Below are 19,862 nucleotides of genomic sequence, written 5' to 3'. Positions count from 1 at the left end.
GCATGCTCGGGAGAGATGCAGGGGCCAAGGAGGACCTGGAGTGCCTACAGCACTGTCCCAATGGGATCTGGGGTTTTGCTGCAGCCCTTTTCACCTTATTGCCCACCCAATGCCAGCCACACTCAAGGCAAGGCTGGTTGGTAGCTTGCAAACTGCCCTTTTTACTCTTTAGGTTGGCTGTTGTCACCACACAGTAGTTGCTTCTGCCCTTGGATCCCAACATTTGGCCGTGCTGGAGCACCTTAGCCATGACCCATAAGCATTGCTATCAGCTTAACCTGCCCATATCCTCACAGTGCTATATTCTTGTGTGCATTCAGAAGGGTTTCCCAAGGGACAGATGTTCACATCAACGCTGAGAATTAAGGCTTTTATGTGGGGTTTTGATGGTGGGACATACAAAACCCCATATAAATGATCTGATGGATGCCAGCATGTAACAGGTCAAAGGAAGGGTGGAACACTGAAGGCTTGAGTCAAACCATCCTCCAGCCACTGACTCAACGCATGACCTTTGGTTAGTCTCTTTGCCTCTGCCCACCTCCGCTTCCCCACCTGCAGTGCAGGACCAGTAACCCCCCTCCCAGGGAGCCTGCGTGAGTCACAACAGTGTCATCACCCCTGCAATGCCACTTTTGGGGGCGAACACTGGCACCTGCCAGGACCCATGCCTATGTGCAACGGTCTTCTCTGCTTCTCCAGAGGTTTCTCTATGAGATTCCTGACTCCAAGTCGTGCATTTGAGTCATTCTCATCGCTGCTACTAAGAGATGATTTTTTAGTCAAAGAGCTAATTACAGGCTTTAGCCACTTCACTGCAGTTCTTCCACTCCATGCTGGACAGTGCTTGTTAAAAGCCCTCACAACATATTCTGCTGCATTAAGCAGCGTGCTGAAGGTTATAGGCAGTTCACACATTTCACGATCTGTTGCAAACAATCAGCTTCCCAATGACACTCTTGTACGTGTTTCTTTGTCCCCCTCTAACCCCTGATTTTCATTACTGATTAGTGGCCTGTGAGCATCCAGGTTTGAGGTTTCACAGAAACAGATGGCTTAAGAAACTAAGAAGGCATTACACTTTGTAAAAAAATATTTTCTTTTACAATGGTGAAAGCTTGTGGCTAAAAGGTTGTTATATGGACCAGGGCAGAGTCTACATATTTTTCAAAGACTCTTAGCAGGGAAGAAAGCAGCCAACCTTTAGAGTCATGAATTCTCTGGCACACATAGGCATCAGCATGAATTATCTCAGGATGATCTCAAGCATAGTTAGGCTGGGCAGGAGACTGACTGCCTTAGTAGTCCTGGAGGGTCCCTCTGAGCATCTGAGTTTGTGGTATCCAATAAATGAGCCTGGTTTTGAAAGGTAATGGTTACTATTCCCATACTACCTGCATGCTCCAAGAAGTTGCTAGTTGCTAGAGAAGCAGGCTTCAGTGAATTCCCAGATGTGTTCACTCGTGGGATGCCTGAGTGCTGTGACAGCACCATGTTGATTTTAATGTTTGTTTTCATGCCAGAACACTCAAGGCTACTCCTGAGCTGCGCAGGGTGGCAGGGCTCAGTCTCAGGCTAATGCCAAGACACTCCATGACCTTGCTGTTGTGTGGTGTCTGTAGGACGCTTATCCCATGTTTGGTGGCAGTTCAGGTGGACCTCCCTCTTCTCCAGGTAGAGAGGTTTATTTTGGAATAAACTCAACTCTTTTCTATCCTTTTTTTCTGCCTCCTCTCTCTCTCTCCCTCTCTTTCTCTCCTCCCCTCTCCCTCTCTTTCCTTCTCTTTCCTCGTATTTTCTTCCCTTTTCTTTTGAAGGAATGTTGACTCTCCGATTTGAGTTCTCTCTTTTTTTTTTTTTTTTTTTTTTTCCCTGAGAAATGTTGTTTCATTGTTGCTCTGAATTTGCCAGACGCTGAGAGAAAGAGAAAGAGATGTGGAAGGGAGAGCCAGACAAAAGAAAGAAACATTCACACAGATACAAAAAGGGAACAGAGAAGCTCCAGCTCTGTTTGAGCAGGTGGCAGAGGACACAGACAATAGGGAAGGAGTGCTGTAGATATGTCTCCATCATGATTATTTCCTTCCCTGCCAGAATTAGCATTCAGTCTGGAGCCACTGCAATACAACAAGCCTCTGCTCCGAGGGTGACCTGGCTTTAGAAACAGCCATATGAGCTTGTTTGCAAATTGAATCAGCCCCCTTTGACAGAGCTTTTTACTCAGCAGAGTTGCTGGATGAGACACTGAATGTAGCACCTGCATTGCAGGCTTGGAGAAGGTCCAAAGGAGGGTGGGAGGATGTGTTGTGACGGTGTGTCCCTGAAGGGATGCTATCCTGCCAGCAGATCTTTCTGTTGGTGGTGCATGCTAGACTAAGCAATCATTCTTGGCTTGTTTTCCTTCATAAGCCTCAAGATCTACCCCCTTCCATCATACACTAGCCACTGACGAGCTCAAATTCAGCTCTTGCAGAAAAACTTCTGCAAAAGGCAGGATTTTTTCCTGCTTTCACACAGGACAGGATCAGGAAAAAAGCCTTAACTCTTGCTCTCCACTGCCTGGTCTCTCAAGATTTACGCCAGGGTTCAGAACCATCTTAAGCAGGTGCTTTTCTAAGTGACTCCAACTTCAGTTAAAGGATGCTATAAGGACACCCAGGTGGGGCCAGCTTATCTGACAGTGTGTCAGTTATGCCACATCCCGCACTGATGGTGCCTCGGTGCTTGGTCCAGTCAGTAGCCAGCTCTGTCTCTCCCCCTGTCTTTCCTGGAGATATTTCATTTGATAACAGCAATAAGTCACTGCAGGCAGCACGCTTCGGGACAATTATTGTTCTTGTCAAGTGGTTTGAGACTCTCAGCTCTGGGCTTTGTCCTCTGTGACGCCACCCAAGGCATGCAATTATCACTCGGAGAGACCCTGTCTGCCATTCCTTATTGCACTTATGATAGCTCTGCTGACAGTCTGGACACAGAGTGATGGGAGGAAATGAAAAGGAGGAGAGCTAAGGAGGCATATATATAAGTAAATAAAAACATCAGCAGAAACGGCTGAAATTGCTAGATCTATTAGGGCAAAGAGCAATCTTGCTGGTGAGAAATGATGGGAGCCCCAGCACTTGCAATCAGACCAGTATTAGCAGACTTCAGCATGAGGAACAGGGAGATGGGTGAGAGATGACCCACTTGACCATGCCGTGATCATCACCATTACCTGCCTCAATAACTAAGCCCACATCCTTTTTTTTTGCTGTGATCCTGCCCGTTGCCTGGCCTTGGCACGCACAGGCAGCACACACTGATTTCTAGCAGCAAAATCCCTGACGGTGATTTGCCTCAAGTCCTTCACAGGTCTGTGTGTCGTGAGAGCTGAGGTGATACAGCTGAAAGTGCTGTGTAACTTAGGGATAGGAAAAGCAAATACGTTGTATTTGTCACATCATTGCACCTGAGTAAAAGATCTGAGCGGCATTTGACTGTGGTGTGGAGGGAATGATAAAAAAACCAACCAACAAAACCCGACCAAAGAACATAGCTAGGAAAAAAATGAGGAGCTATTCACAGAAATCATGGGAAAATACACTTGTGGATTGCCAAGGGAAGACAAGCACGGGGCTGTGAGTTGTACATCCATTTCTCAATTAATATGATGCATTATTATTGTTATTTATCTACATCCAAATATCACAGAGAAACCCCAATAGTGAAATGAGCTCTATTGTCCTGAGTGATACCCAGACACAAAACTTCAGTCCCAGCAGACAGAAAAATTCAGTCCCAGCTCTGGGAAGCAATGAGTCCAAGGAGATGGGGTGACTGCAGGCAAGAAGTTTTCTACCTGCAGTTAATGATGGGAAAATGGATGCAAAGAGGGATTAAATGATTGCACAGGATCACACAAGGAGTTGGTGGCAGAGCCAGGTACAAGTATCAATCCCAGGCCCAAGCCCTAACCACAGAAGTGGTGTCAGGGAAAACAGACTAACACCAAAATACTTTTAAAATGCTCTTTGTCTGCAAATATTTTCCCCACTATTGGACATGTTTGAGGTACAAGGGAGAAACGTCATGTAACCACTCTTGGTTTATTGTCCTAAGTGTGCCTGAGCCAAACTGCCCACAGGCTTTACCCAGTGATACAGCACCCCAGCAGGATGAAGCACGAAGTCGAGCATGGATTTGCACAAGCTGCGTGGCTCAGAGGTCTGTGAAGCTGAGTTCCTCTCATGCAGGGTGCCTGTAGTGACGGGATGCCCAAAAGAGCCAGGAATTTGCAGATTCCTGAAACGCAAAGCATCTTTCCAGGAAGGCAGCTAAGGTTTGCATGACTGTTGTAGAACTGATATCTGTGATCTTACGGGCGTTCTCTCGGTCGGTCCAAGTGTGGTGATTTTCCGTGACAGAAACAGTCGATGTGTCTGGAGTGGCTTGCATAAAATATGTTAAACCACTAACAACATGTCAAAATGGCCAGGTGAGGTGATGGGCTCAGCCTGTGCTGCAGGCGTATCTGATACTAGTGAAGAGTTTAAGAGACAAAGAGCTGGTACCTGGGAGTTCAAAACACACTGTGTTGTTCCTGTGAATTACAACAGCTCCTTCTAGGAGCTTTTTGGCATTTCCTGATGAGAGCCAGTCTGCCTTTCCAGAAGGGCAGCCTCTCTTTCTCAGCTTGGGCCTCTAAATTGCCTGTAATTTTCTGCTTTGATTTGATTTGCATGGTGGGAATCCGGATTTGGCAGACTTAGGGGTCAGATTTACAACTTTCGAGCAGTTTTGCCTGTGCTGGAGGAAGTTGTGCAAGGCAATGTACACACACAAGCCCTAATGGTGTGAATGCTTTTAGCAGGAGTATCCGGGAAGCTCTGCTGTCCTGGAGATCGATACACCATTCCTTTTTTCTTCCCTGAAACATATTTCCATCTTATTGTTACAGCTGAGCGAATCCTTTTCAGACTCCTATTGAGTTCAGTGGGCTTTGAACAGGGGTCACAATGAGTTAGCAGCTCCTGTGGTCTGAAGAGGACGGAGCATTTACTCGCTGGTACTTTGCAAATTGCTCTGTTTCGCTGCTGTGCAGCTCACGAGCTATCTGAGCTGGTCTGGTATGGCAGTGTGAGCATCCTTGTTCCAGCCCCAGCTGGCTTCATCCTTGGAGCTCTTCCATGGGGATACCGTTGTTTATTCCCTTGCATCCGTTTCCCGTTCTGGATCAAGTCTGCTGAGTTAACAAGTCTAATATGTGTTTGCCCCTGGTGCCGCAGACAGATAAGATCTAAAATCCCAGCTGGGCTCCTGCTGCTGGTGCTTGGATCCTCAGTGGGATGAAAAGCTCTGGGGGACTCCAGCTGCCTGTCCCTTGGCAGCCCTGTCTAGGCTCTGCTAAATCCCGACACACACAGAGGAGGGTCTGCCAAGGCAGTAAGCAGCACTTTCTCAGGCACCTGCAGACTCAACTTCTGACTTAAGGGCGACCAGTGGTTTTGTATACACGCTCTTTCCCATTCCCAGTAAGCGTTTGCAAAGTGCTGTGCAAAGCAGGCGTTCGCAAAGCTCCTGAGTGGGAGAAGATTAATTATTCTCTACTTTTTAGGCGCTCTCCTTCCCACTCCTGCCTCCTTGCTCCTAGCTCCAAAAAACTGTGAAAAGCCAGTGTTGTGAGTCCGAGTGGCTCTGCATCATCTTGCATCTTGCTGGCAGTGACACTGAGAAGTGTCATAAAAATGCTAATACTGAATGAGACTGGCGGGTACAGCCCTATTGCAAAGGACTCTGCTAACCTGCCTGCTCTTTACTTCCCTGGTAATCACAAAGCTTGTACCCATGAATACCCTACAACTAAATCGTAATCACAGGCTCTTGCAGATTAGTGGCTAATTGTGTTTAGTTTGTCCAAAGAGAAATTACCGTGCGGATAGCACTCTGCTGTAATGGACAGAAATCATCATATATGATTTACTCTGCAATTATATGGCAATTAATGGGTACAGGAAAAAACTACCTCTAGAAGCTCAGGGCTTTGACATCTCTGCGGAAAACCATGCTGAGACTTTAAGTGATGGGGAACTTTTCAGTTGTCTCCAAGACATACCTGACCAAACCAGACAGCTTACTGAATTATATTTAACCTTGTAGTGGGGAAAATGCTTTTTTCTTTAACAGTGGGAGTTTCTCCCACCGTAAATCCCAGTGCAGTGGGAGGTTCCTGATGTCAGGAGGGTAAATCTTTATGTGTACTGTGGTCAGTAATAGTACCAGACATGAAATATTCCTCCCTTTTTTGCCTTGTTCCCATTCTGTCCTTTAAGCAGCCATTTCCTCTCCCATGACAACGCTTTTTGCCTTTTGGTGAAGTGTTGGATGGAAGCTGTTGATGGAGGTGGGCAGTGCGTTCTGACGGGCAACTGGGTGAACCCTGCATGAACTGGCTTATGATAAATCAAAATCTAGCTGAAAAAATACACTAAGCACCATGTGTCAGAGAGCTCTCTGAGCGGAGAGGGCCTCCAGAGATCAGCTTCCATTTCCTTCATTAAGGCCAGATCTGTGTACCTTGACTGTGCCTGACAAGTGTTTGTTTAAGTCTGTTCAACTCTTTCAGAAGATTTCTATGTCTTTCTTAATACATATTTGCTGGAAACTGGATACCCCCTACTCTGGCTGAAGCCTTTCCGCTTCTGAGTAGGGAAAAATAATTGCCTCCTGGGGCTTATGTAGGTAGCAAACTCTATCTGGTACATCCCCAAATGAGATTCGCTTGTTTTTTTGGCAGCAATATGGCATTGCTGATTCACAATCTGTTTGTGATCTTCAGCAGTCCCCAGATCCTTTCCTGCAGCAGTGGCCAGTCACTCCAATTTCATATTTGTTTGGATTGAATTCTCCTACTGAAGAATACTCGGTACTTGCCTGTGTGGAATTTCACTTTGTTGATTTTGGCCCGGTTCTACAACTTGTCAAGTTTGTTTTGAATTCTTAACCCTGCTTTTGGGTGTTCTTGCACCCTCTCCCAGAACACTGTCGTTCATGAAATCTGCAGTCTGTCATCCAAGTCAGTAGTGAAAATAATGAATAATGCCAGACCCAGGACAATACTCTGAAACACCCTCGCAGCCTGACATCGAATTATTTGACTTCTTTCCTTTTTTGGGGGGGCCAGCTTTCACATATCCCTTATGGTGGCTTCTTTTAGATCATATATCCCTAGTTTGTTTATGGGAATCTCCTGTAGGGCAGTAGCAAATACTCTACTGAAATCGAGATAAATCACATCTGCTGCCTCCCTTTTATCCACAAAGCCATTAAGCCTGTCAAAAAAGGAAATTAGATTGGGTTGACACAATTTGTTCTTGACAAATCTATGCTGGCTGATTTTTATCATCTTATCATCTTGCAGGTGCTTATAAATTGATTGTTTAATAATTTGATGTACTTTCTTTCTGGGAAGCCAAGTTAGTCTGACAGGTCTATAATTATACAGAACCTCCGTTTTCCCCCTTTTTAACGTATTTCCATGATATGCCTGTTCCCTTCTTTCTGAAACCTCACTCAGCTTCCAAGATTTCTTCAAAATATTGCCAGTGTAGATAATATTCATATATGCTCAGCATCTATGGAGTACACAGGGGAGGTATATTTGGATGGTAAACCCACAATGCACCTTAGAGGTGCACTCAAGAGTTGGCAAAATATTCTTCAGAGCTGTGTTCAATGCCTAGAAGTGAAATTTCCAAGACAAGCCCCATCACGTGCAAATATGCTTAAATCACAGAATATTCACCTAATGGCTAAGTAGGCTATTGAGATGAGCACACTTGCACTGCTGAGAACCACAACTTTGAGAGCATCCCGTGGTTTTCTGGCAGGTAATGGTGATTATGGAGGTAACTGATAGCTCCATTTCTCTTGTTCACGACTTGTGGAACCACCTCTTGCCTCATCCTATCCCCTCCCCACCTCTGGGCACCGTGTAAGTCTGGGATTTTTGTTGTTTTTCCTCTCCCATTTCTAGTATTCATACGAAGGGATGGAGATTAACAGCCTGCCGGTGGAGCTGACGGTCGTGTGGAACGGGAATTTCAACATTGACAACCCAGCACAGAACAAAGGTAAAGAGTTATTTCAACTTGTCCTTGGAAGCGGTAACCTTAGCAACGGGCCTCATCGCTCCTTACACTTAACAAAGCTGCCACCATCTCCCCGTGCTGTCTGGTGCATACTTGTTCTCTGCACTCTGCCAATTACCAATTTTTTTGTGTGCTTTGTGTTCCCCCACCCCCCCCAACTTCTCTCTTTGCACCTGAGAAATATGACTCTCCCTCCCACTTGTGTTGCTTTCCCTCTTCCTTCATCATCTTTGCCTCCCGCTTCTCCCCACATTTTTGTGTCTTGTTTTTTTATGCCCCTCCTTCTCCAGCTTTCTCCCCCTCTTTATTTCTCCTGCAGTGATGCTCTTCAAGTTAACATGCCAGGAGATCGGGTGCTCTCTGCTCAGAGGCAATGTAGTAATGAACAGGCGAAGGGAGAGGGAGAGGGGGAAGAGAAAGGCTGCAGCTCGCTGTGGGGAAAAGTCTGAACAGAATAAAATGATAATGGCAAAGGACATAAAACCACCTCCTGCCCAGAGCCTGGCTCTGTTTAACTACCACCGATGGCACAGGATTGATGTGCCCCTCACAGAAGGATATTGCACGTCCAGCCATGACCCTGAGGCAGGCATTTTTGCTGCAGATGCACGGTCCCTTCACATCTTCTTCCTTCTTGTTCATTACCATCAGCCACCCTGAAGTCTCTCCCTCAGGCAACCTCTCCTCCTGGCTGCTCTGCATTTACAGCTCAGACCTGCAGACTCTCTCCTTCTCACATCACTACCTCTCAGAAGTTTCTCCCTCCCTTGCTTTACCTTCTCTTTTCTTGGACACTTTCCACATCTTCTCCCACTCCATCTCTCCCCATCAGGTATTCCCATGCTCCTCTCACACCATTTGACACTCACTCTCATGCTGAGGGGTGATGGGTGAGGTTTCCACCAACACCACATTGAAGCTGGACAGGGATACAGAAGGCAAATCTTCTCCCCACGGCATGACCCCTTCCTGTCCTCCTCCTGCACCCACCTCTGTGGTAGCCAGTGGGTTTGAATAGCCAGTCTGAATGCGACAGGTCCTGTGCTGTCATCCATAAAAAAAGTGGCTCTTGAAGGTTAAATCAACTCAGTAAACACAACAGGCTTGAGACCCTTGTCCAGCCGTGGCATCCAGCAGTGTGGCACAGCTCAAGTTCACACTGCCAACCTCTCTCTGCCCTCTCTCCTGCCCTCCAAGCTGTGCCGAGGCACTGCCAGGACAGTGCTAATTTTCTTGGGCCCAAACAGTGCCATGGGCTGCGCTAGCCTTTGACAGCGTGGGCTGGAGGTCAGGGTTTGGGCACTTGCCCCACTCCCGCTTGATTTTCTGCTACCCTTATAGCCTGATCATTCCTGACACAACACGGTCCACACCGATAGTGTGAACCCTTTTTTGGGCAGTATTGAGCTGTCCTAGGTGACGTAGGAGTAAAAGCAATCTCGTAATCATGATGATGCTGTCTTCAGGCATGTCTGTGCTGGTAACATCAGCCAGACCAGGGGATGAACTCAAGAAACATCTGTGGTGCTTAGCATTTAACACAGTTAAAGGTTATTCAAACCCAAAAGGTTCTAAGTAATGACTAGGAAAAAATTTGGGAAGTGGCATTGGCTGGTGGCTATCCCAAATGAGTAGTTTGGATGATACCATCATATTTGGGGTGAGGAGGAGAGCTTGGGCACGTGGACATGGTTATACCATATGCAGACATTCCACATGCTCTCAAGGACACAGAGGGCTTTATTTATTAGTATAAAAGTAGTGGTTACAAGCAAACACAGAACCCTGGCAGGGCTTTGCACAGTGCTGCACACAAGCAGACCTTCTTCTCTGGAAAACTGGGAGGAAGAGGCAGAGGCAGGATTAGACCCAGTGTGTTTCTAAGTGCAGTTGCACTGGGGTACTCTGCCTCCAAGCAATCAAGATGCCACCACTTTCACAGCCAGCATCACAACTAAACAAAGCCTACTGAAGTGCCTGCAGAGATACTTGCTGATAGCATTGCAAGCAGAGCAAGTCCGCAAATTTGAGGAAATCTAACAGAAAATTAAGGAAAGGGCTGTGTCCCAGGAGGCCTGTAGCACACTGTGATTGACAGCTGTTTTGCAGACTTTTCTTACATCCAACCTGGAGAAACAAAAAGTTTTTGAGCTTTTCCTTGCATTGGTCAATACTTGCTGACTTCTGGGGTGTGGGTATGAAGAAACAGCTTTTTAGCACACATATCCAAAGCCTTTGAGCTTTGGGATTGTGTACAGTAATAACCACAGACAAGGCTTTAGCCACCTACTGACACAGCAAAACAGAAGCACAAAGAGAAAATCCCCCATCATACAAAGAAATTCACCAACACGCCCACAAATACAGAAAGAAAAGCAAGTCTGGAAGCCTCAATTCTGTTGTCTTCATCTTCAGGGAGGAGACTTTTACTATCAGCACTGCTCAACCCAGGCCTCAGTTTACACATCTGTAAAATAAGGATAAATAACACGATCTTATTTCGTAGGAGGACTGCAATGTTTTTAGGCTATATTTGGGAAAAGCTTTGACTGCTTTTAATCACTTAGCAGGCCAAGATAGAGCTAAGCATTAATCATTACTGTCTGTATTAGAGGAGGATCAACTTAGTACTTCAAAGCGTAAAGCAAGCTGAATTTCAGGAGCAGAAGGGGGAAAGGCTGATTGTGAGTTCCTGGGTTCAGCTTTGTAGTGAACCATTGTAGATTTACTATTATATCTTAGGATTTCTGTTAAGGGGGAAACCTGAGTAACATTAACTTAGCACCCAGTTCTGAGTAGTTTTACACCAGGCAAATCCCCAATTTTAAGTTGTGGGTAGACCAAATCCAGGAAGTCATTTTGGGATGAAGAACTGAAGCTGAAACTGATTATAGGTGGCATTGTGTGATATTCAGACAGCCTCTCAAAAAGGAAGGGATGGAGGTCAAGTCACTGCCCAAGCACATTTCCCCCCAACCTCCTGCTTGCAGCCCATCACCCTACTGAGGGCAGCATCCTTCCTTCCTCTCTCAGCTTCCAAAAATATCTTGCACGGGGGATAAACTCTAACGAGTGAAGTTTATTTCAAGAAAGATGTAAATGTTTTTTTCCCCCATTATTTAACGCCCTGGAGAGGTCCCATCCTGCTTCTGGGATGAGCAGCTCTGAATGCTTTCCCCTTTCTCGCTCCTTATTCTGCCCTCTTACATCCCACTACTCTCCCGTGCTGTCCTCATCTCTCAGATCCTCTCTGTTTTCCTGTCCCTGCAGTTCACCTCTACAAGTGTGGGGCCATGCGGGACAGCTGCGGACTCTGCCTGAAAGCCGACCCGGACTTTGAGTGCGGCTGGTGCCAGGGGCAGAACCAGTGCACGCTGAAGCAGCACTGCCCAGCCCAGGACAGCCAGTGGCTGGAGTTGTCCAGCACCAAGGGCAAATGCACCAACCCCAAGATCACAGATGTAAGTCATGGATCTTCAAGAAGCTGGAGTATTCCCTCTCATATCCTTTCTTTGGTTTATTTTCCTGATTTGTCTTTGAGTTGGTGAGGGGAAGGTCAGGACGGAGCTCTGATGGGTCAGGCAAAGCCCTAGGCACCCTTGGGGATGAGAGGTCATGGTGGCCTTCAAAGGTAGGCACACAACTTCAGGTGTCCACAACACAGGGATGAGCAGGTAGTGAGAGTTCCTTCTGAACTCAATGTGGATGTGAATCAGTTGCACAAACACAGTCTACTGGTGCAATCTGAGGAGCCCCACAGCATCTGACCTTCCCACACAGGACTGGTAGATGTGACATGAAGCCTTCAGGAGACCCTGACCTTCTAGAGGAACAGTTGAAGATGAGACAAGATGCTCTGGGGCATCTCAAATGGACGGTGTGAGGGTAATCAAAGGAGCCCAACTGTCTCTTGAAACAGCCTCCCTGGCCCTCCTGGCTGAGAAGGAGATGTAGAGTGAGTGATTCCAGAGTGGTTTGAGCTTTGCTGACAGGAGGTCAAGGAAGGGAGCAGGCTGTAGTTCATGCTTTCTGACAGCGTGACACGGATGAAGTCAATGTCTAGAGGAAAACAAGAGTCCACCAGCTCCAACAGAGTAACGTTCTTTTGTTTGCCTGGCCGACTTTGCATGGCGAAAGAAATCCCTGTACAGTTGTCAGCTTTCCCTCATTGAAGGCTGAAGGAGGAGGCAGGATCAAACGAGGTTTGGAACTGTCCTATTAAGGGATAAAGAGAGAATGAGAGCAGGGAAGGACCTGCAGCACGGTGGTATTCTTTAGGAGGTCTCCTATAGATTATGTTGACTGGGCCAGAAGAAGAGCTGGAGAAGGGTACACAGGGGAGATAAGAGAACAGAAAGACCACAGGGAGAGGGAGCAGAGGGAGGGAGAGAAGGCAAGGGAGACAAATCAGGCCTGAAGTCTAAAGTGTTTTTTGTCTGCTGTCTTAGGACGCCTTTGCCGTAATGGTGTGCACCATTTTCGGGGTCACAGGGCAGGCAGCAGGACAGATCTGAGCCTTGAAAATGGGGGCTCTATCCTTACCAACTGCTTCCTGCCTTAAGCATTTCTCAATCACCATGCCTTAGTCAACATGAGTACCCTTTCAGGGTGGCTAGGGCCTTATTCTGCAAATGACAAAAGTAAGGAGGAAAATAAGACAGAGAAGATAAGGGGAAATGCAAAGGAGGAAAATCCAGCCTCTACAGTTGTGGTTTAATATGAATACTTCGGTGGGTTATTTTCCTAGAAAGCAAGAAAAGCTTTTTCAGTTGTGTTTTGTTAAGAATTCAAGTGTGGGTGTTATGGACAAGCCCTAAACCAAAGTCCATGCATGAAAGTTTTGTGAAAGCAAAGGCTGGGTAGAATCTGTCTTTCCCAGATGCCGCTGAAAGGCATGCCCCTTACTGTGTTTTGATCCATCTTCCTGTTATTCATCAGTCCCCAAAGTACTCGCTCAGTTGGACTGCTGGAGTGTCAAGCTTATTCTGATAGTTCCAAGGTGGAGGTGTCCACTGCACTTGGATTTATCTGGGGCTGGTTATTTTGAGCACACCTGAACCGCCCGAAGTTGTGAAACCAAATCCCAGACGGCCAGAATGAGCTGCTACATCTGAAAGTTCAGCTTTGTGGCCTTGAAAATTATTGGGAGCTGGGGGAAATCTATTTTGAATCTTTGCAGATTCTCAAACTTTGAGAAAGATTCAGAAATCTTGCACAGATTCATAGAATTTGGTATTGGGAACCTGATGGATGACCAAATGAAATAGAAGTCCAAAGCACAAGGACCTGACCATGCAGTAGTATGATGTTCTGAAGGTCCATCCACATTTCTCTGCCATGCTTTGACCCCAACCTTACATCTACAGTCTCTTTATGAAGTGTAAAGCACCCTACATCTCCAGAGGGGACATACTTCTAATTCTGCTGGCATTTCCTCCAACAGCTCCCAAAGCTCAAACAGACCATTGCAATATTCGCTCATGAAATATTCCAACTGTTTGATGCAATCATAAAGAGCTCTTGGAAAGTCTTTGAGCCATTAGCATGGAAGTAATCTCAAGCGACTGGATATATATTGCAGCTAACGTAGCTCTGGAGCGGTTGGTAGGAGCATGCATATTCTGGAGAGGAGCCAGGGCAGTGTCTGTGCAAGTGAAGGAGGAGAAACAACACATGTACTCACACTCGCACAGGCACACACCCATACTCAGCACAGAGCTTCCCACAACCTGTACTTATTTACTAGCTCTTGCATTTATGTTGCCACTCAGTGAAATTAAAGGACTTACAGGCTCACTGAGCCACAAAACTTCCTTTAAGAGTGACAAGATGCGGCGTTAGACTGATGTGAGCGGAGGGCGTGAATCGTGGTGCAGTGTCGCAGCTCTAGGTCTTCAAGAGAAAGCCGAGGCTTCCTGGCAGCTGTTGTTTCCCTGCCTGTATTTTCCTCTCCAAAACTGACAGGTCTCGTTCCACGTTTTTGCACCTGTGATAGAAACAGGCTCCTTCTCTCTCCCCGTGAAAACAGCGTGGTAACACCTTCTTCTTGTACGCATCTATGGCAGTGCAATGAGTCGGGGTTAAAAAATCTCCCACGTGCTCCTGGGAGAATCCCAAGCCCTCCTGTTTTAAGGAAATAAGTGGGTTTTGAAGCTGGCCTTTGCAAATTACAGATGCACGGGGAGGGGTTCAGCAGTGCTGTGCTGGCTTCGCTCTGGGAAGTTTCTTGTTGATGCTTTTTTGAGTCATAGCAAGAATTTTAAAAGTATTATGCTTTAGACAGAGATGGAAGGAGGATGATAATGTTTCCACTGAGTTTTTTTGTGACTTCTGCAGTGAAACTTTTGTCTCAAGCTCACCCCTAGCTCTAAGGAAAAAGACTTTTCTAGCAAGACGTTCCTTTTCACCACTACACCTTCTTTAGTTCAGGGTAATGACATTAGTCATACGAGAAAATAAAAAACCTCTTTTAACCTGCTGTGAGATGCACTGCATACGCTAGTCAGCTCTTTCAAGCATAGGTGAGCTCTAAGTAACCACAGACCCAGATTACTAGACACCTACCTTACTAGAACAAGTAAAAAACTTTTGATGGCAAGTTTAATACCACAAAACAGAACCACAATATTCCATGGGGAACTCAGTTCTCTTGCAAAGTGTGTCTAATACGTAAGGAAATAAAATAAAATATGAGAGTTTTAGTTTCTTTTTTTAATTTTGAGTACATATTATTTTGCATTTAGTATGGTGATATATTCTAGCCTTCCAGCATCACTCATATAGTGTTTTATCAGGAGACGATTAGCTGACATCAGCAAAATAAGTATTTCGAACAGAAAACTTTGATTGACTAGGTAGTTATTAATGATTCAGAATAAAAATGTTTCAAAGTCGCCATTTTTGAAAAGTAGTTCAAGTTTTCAATGTTGAGTCTTCAAATGAGACAATCAGTATTAGTTTCTCCTGGAATAGAAATTTCATTTTCATTCTCATTTTTTAAGATACTTTCCTCATTTCCTGGAAAATAACCACAAATGTTTCTCTCTTTCTTTCTCTTTTTATCCATTTTCTACTCGTCTGTCAATCTTAGCACCACAGACCATCCAAAGGTCAAATCTCCAGCCAACCCAAATAATCATTTCACCTGTCAGATTTATGAATGTTGTGCTATTTTCTTTTTAGGACTTAAGTATCTTATTGACTTTTGGAGTAGGAATAAACCTGCCATGGTTCTGATTTTGATGGCTCAAGTGATATTTTTCTAGTTTTTGGACCTGAGACCTGGCCACTGCAGGGATTTTGTGCTGCAGACATTGTGTCTATGCTACACGACCCTACAGGTCCAAGCATTCGTCTGCGATCATCTGTGCTATTCATTTGTTGCTTCCTTGTATAGCCAGAGCAAAGACACACTCATTCAGGAGGTGGTTCACGGCAACTAAAATTAAATATCCTAAATCTTCCCTAGAAGTGCCAGGGTCTCCCTCCTTTTCTTAAAGATGGACCTTCTAAAAATTGGCCTCTGGGTGGAAATTAGGCTAACCCTAGTGCCAGACTCAGCGCTGGGAAGCAGACAAGAGCAGCCCTGCTCATGGCAGTGCCTCGACTTTCCCTGCCAGTCCGGCTGCTACGCAAGGGTCTAGCTGCCAGCCCTAGATTCCCAGTTGGCAGAACCATCGGCCGGCGGGTACGGACCTCAGACGGGGAATTCCGCCTTCCTCGCAGCAGAGAGAGCCTTGCCAATGCTGGCAGATGGCAGCCGTGGCATCCTGAACGGGCAGCAGGGAATACCCTTTGGAAGCAATGTTTGAAGCCCCTTTCACGTAGCCAGTTGTGTGGCAAAGCATTTGGGCACAGTGAATAATTGGAAGGGCAGAACTGAGATGATTGAGGGCCAGCCCCATGATTTCTGTGTTGTTCCAATGTCGAGGAGACAGCTCCGATGCGAATTTCCACCTGGCTCTGAACACCGGTGATGGATGTGATGCAGAATGCTGTCCCACGTGCGCTTCCCCTTTGCACAGGCCAGAGGTCTTGCACAGAGGAAGACCGTACAAGGGCGAGGCTCTGCAATGGGAGGGAGAGGTGAGCTTTGGAGCTGGGGTGGTGCTTTGGCTCTGCTGCCCGACACAGCCGCTGCTGAGTGAGGCACAGCGATCCTACCCTTGCTAGGGTCTGGTGAAGGTCCAGGCTGGGGTGCAAACGTCATGCCACCAGGATGGTTGGGATAGCCGCTCATCTCATGCCTCAGGGGCCTCCCACCCCACAAATAAGCTGTCCATGCTCCCATGCCTGCCCTTCCCCTAAACCCAGCTCTTCCATGAAGGCAGGTGGAGCTCTTTCAGAAATACTTTTTGGCACACAGCAAAGGCTGCTGCAGTCTCGGTCACCGTCCACCTACTCCACACCTAAGCTGACACGCTGTTTCTGTTGGGTCTCAGCTGTTTTTTTTCAGGTGGACATTTTCAGCAGAGTTTGTGATGAATGACCAATACCTGCCTCCAGAACAGACGAAAAACTCCACGTGCTTTGGGGTGGGAATTTAGGATTTAAAGTGACTGGCTGAAGCCATTTGTGTCCTTTTCTGTTCTTTCTCCCATTTCTTTCCACTGTGGTCCTCTCCTGCCTTTCCATGGCTCATGTGTGTAAAGCGCAGAGCTTAGCTGCACCACCAGAACCCTCTGCTCCTACCTAGAAAACATCTCCTACTCATCTCTGGATGTTTTGCAAGTACTTAAAAGAGAATAAATGAGATCTGGGGCAGAATTTTGCATACTCCAAGGCTGGGGCATGTGTGATAAATATTTGCAGGGGAGCTGGACTGAGTGATGTGTCTGGAGCAGGCTTGTTCCATCAGTTATTCAGCATTCATAATTATGAGTATCTCTAGTAGTCACAAGGAGACCTGATATTGCCTCTTCTTTCACCTGAGAAGATGCTGATATCTTTACACGGAGCGGTTTGATTATTCTCCTTTTTCTTGGCTTGTTTCCCCAGATCAATCCAGTGACGGGCCCTCGTGAAGGAGGGACCAAAGTGACCATCCGTGGGGAGAACCTGGGGCTCGAGTTCAGAGATATTGCGTTTCACGTCAAAGTGGCCGGAGTGGAGTGTAAACCGCTGGTGGAAGGGTACATCCCAGCCGAGCAGTAAGTTGGGTGTGTGGCAGAGAGTGGGCCACAGCACACCTAATAACAGTCATTGCTACCTGCAGGGTCCTCTAAGGAGTCCATTCCACCCAGCTTTGGAAACGAGGAATGGAAGATGCCATTCCTCACTCACAGCTCACGAGTTAATAATCCATTTATTACTGTATTTGGTTTACATATTTATATAATCTTCATGGTGTATGCTCTGGAGTTATTCTCTGTTTTTCACATAACAGCCAACACAAGGGTGTTTAATTCCAGTTGCGGGGAGGCAGCAGCCCCAAGAAGCAGCTTACCACATGCAGGAGTGATCAATAAGACTTATAGCTGCAAAGCTGTCTACCATGCAAGGCTAGAGGACAGAGGGACCCCTGGGGTCAGACCTCAGCTCAACGTTTGTCTCTATATTTAAGTTGATTTACACCAGCTAAGCATTTGTCCCACCAAGCGCCAACAGCCAAAACTCACCACTCTTTAAAGAATAACTTAGTCAACAGTTTGGATCCTGGCTTGGAAAGAAGGGGATGGGTTAAGTCTACGGTCCATTCCCCAGAAGCATGGGCTGTTTGCTTCAATTTCATCTTACCCAGACCACCAAACCATCCCTCAAACCTTGCTTCTGCTTCCTATTTTCTCCACAGGATAGTATGTGAGATGGGGGAGGCCAAGCCCAGCCAGCATGCTGGATTCGTGGAAATCTGCGTGGCTGAGTGCAAACCAGAGTTCATGGCCAGGTCTTCACAGCTCTACTACTTTATGGTAAGCTCCTGTGAGAAGTTCTCCTTGGCCATGGAGGTCCTCAGGCCCTGGTTCCCTTTGCTGCATCTATCCATCGTCCTTGACCATATTCAGCCTCTGAGCTTTTCACTGCTTTTCTGAGTGCACCAAGTTATTCCTTCCATTTCCTTTCAAGATCTTGTTATGAGCAAAAATAGCTTGCCTAATTAATCTTTTAACAATCTAATAATACTCCAGATTATTAGTCTGGTTACAGTTACATACAGCCATGGTCCAAATTAGTACAGAAAACCGTCTTTAATAGTTAAAAATGCTATACAGGAAAGAAAAAAAAAAAAAAAGAAGAAGAAGAAAAAGGGAAAAAAATTTCCTAGTGTCTTACTTTTCTTGGGTGTGATGCTCTCCCTACCAGCATCTGTCCAAGCCCTGTAGTTGAAGGCACCAGCATTCTCCAGTAGAAACATGGGGGTTGTCACTTGTCACACTTGTCATTACCAACCTGAGGTCTTCGGCAGGAGGAGTGTGATGTTCATCGTTGGGTTTCTTCCTCCTCACTCTTGTGTATCCCCAGGAGTATCTTTATCCTCCTCTCCCCATCACCTGCTCCCCTAACCCTGGTCCCCAGCACCACTGGGTGAGCTGCCCAGCGCCCAGCCCGGGAACACAAAGGGCTGGTGTTTGCTGGGCAGTGCCTGCCCGGGGCAGCCCTTGGCCACGTGGGGTGTCCCCAGCGCTGAGCTCAGGCAGGTCGGGCACGAGGCCCTTGGCCATGGGACAGTTGTGATCGCAGGGACACCCAGCTCAGGGCACAGCAAGCCCAGAGCTGTCCTGAGACCCTGTGGTGTTGGGTCATTGCAAAGCCCGTGGCCTTCTGCTAGCAAGGACAAAAATTCCCGTTTACTGGGCCACAGGCGGTCACCATAGCAGTGGCTGATGTTTCTGCAAGATGTAGCATTCAAGGGGTGTTTGTGTTAAGTGGTCTTCTGGGTGTCCAGGAGAAGCAGTGCTGCATGCCAGAAGCACTAGATCAGGAGGGACCAGTTCACCAGCCAGGCTGCGGGTGGGCTGTAGCGTATGACTGGGTCTCAGTGCAAGTGGGGACAGTTTTGCATGCTCCATGGTGAAATGATAGACACCAGCAAGCTTGAGCTTCAGTTAACTTTTAAGAGTGGGTGGTTTGGAGAGAGGACTTAGCCATGAGGAATCTGGAGATGAAGTCAAAAGCCCCCAGGGATGGTAAGCGGTGGGATCTCACATGCAGCTTCCGCTCCATATGTGCTGACAGCACGGAGGGAGCAGCCTCGCTCCTCTTAAGAGAGACTGATGGGGCTGCTAAATTGGCTTGTTACACTGTCTGTCTGGGACAGCAGCTTGCAAAGCAGTCAGAGGGGCTCTGAGCCTGGTTCTGCACTACTGCTCACCTAAGTTCAGCCTGAGACTGTCGCTTTGCTGTGGTGAAAGCCTCATGGAAGAGAGGAGCAGAGCCAAACACGTTGTACACTCCACTTGGGTTTTTGCCACTTTCTGATGATGCTCTTTGTCCAAAAGACCTGCTTATTCCTCTAAGACCCCTTGATGGGGGCGCGCAACCATTGTCTGGCCTTGATCTGTGCAGATCTGTGCAGGTTTGAAATGAGAGGGTCTCGTGTTCCTATCAAAACCTCTCGACTCCTGCAAGGGAACGGATCTTTTCTAAAATTATTCACATGCCCGAGCATTTTTTTTATGGTAAAGGGAACTGGTAATGAATGTAAATATCTTAGTTTTCCCCCATGAGCTACAGAAATTCCTCTGTTCTCTTTTTTTCCTGATGCCACTCAGTTACTAAGGTGGTGGGGGCAGAGAAACA

At 46.8% G+C, this 19,862-nt stretch overlaps 1 protein-coding gene across 1 annotated transcript in view; it reads left to right on the top strand.

Annotated features, from left to right (window-relative positions):
* PLXNA4 (plexin A4) overlaps nt 1-19,862 on the top strand; it is a 420,437-nt gene that overhangs the window by 334,412 nt on the left and 66,163 nt on the right. The window contains exons 10-13 of the mRNA XM_086475002.1: nt 8,012-8,108; nt 11,397-11,587; nt 17,124-17,275; nt 17,917-18,034. Of these exons, the coding sequence (XP_086331128.1) occupies nt 8,012-8,108; nt 11,397-11,587; nt 17,124-17,275; nt 17,917-18,034 (558 nt within the window). The remainder of the gene's footprint in view (nt 1-8,011; nt 8,109-11,396; nt 11,588-17,123; nt 17,276-17,916; nt 18,035-19,862) is intronic.

Source organism: Leptosomus discolor, chromosome 1 (assembly GCF_034619465.1).
Source record: "Leptosomus discolor isolate bLepDis1 chromosome 1, bLepDis1.hap2, whole genome shotgun sequence".
Taxonomy (NCBI): domain Eukaryota; kingdom Metazoa; phylum Chordata; class Aves; order Leptosomiformes; family Leptosomidae; genus Leptosomus; species Leptosomus discolor.
Note: the sequence above shows the minus strand (reverse complement) of the source record. Positions and strands in the feature narration are given on the sequence as shown.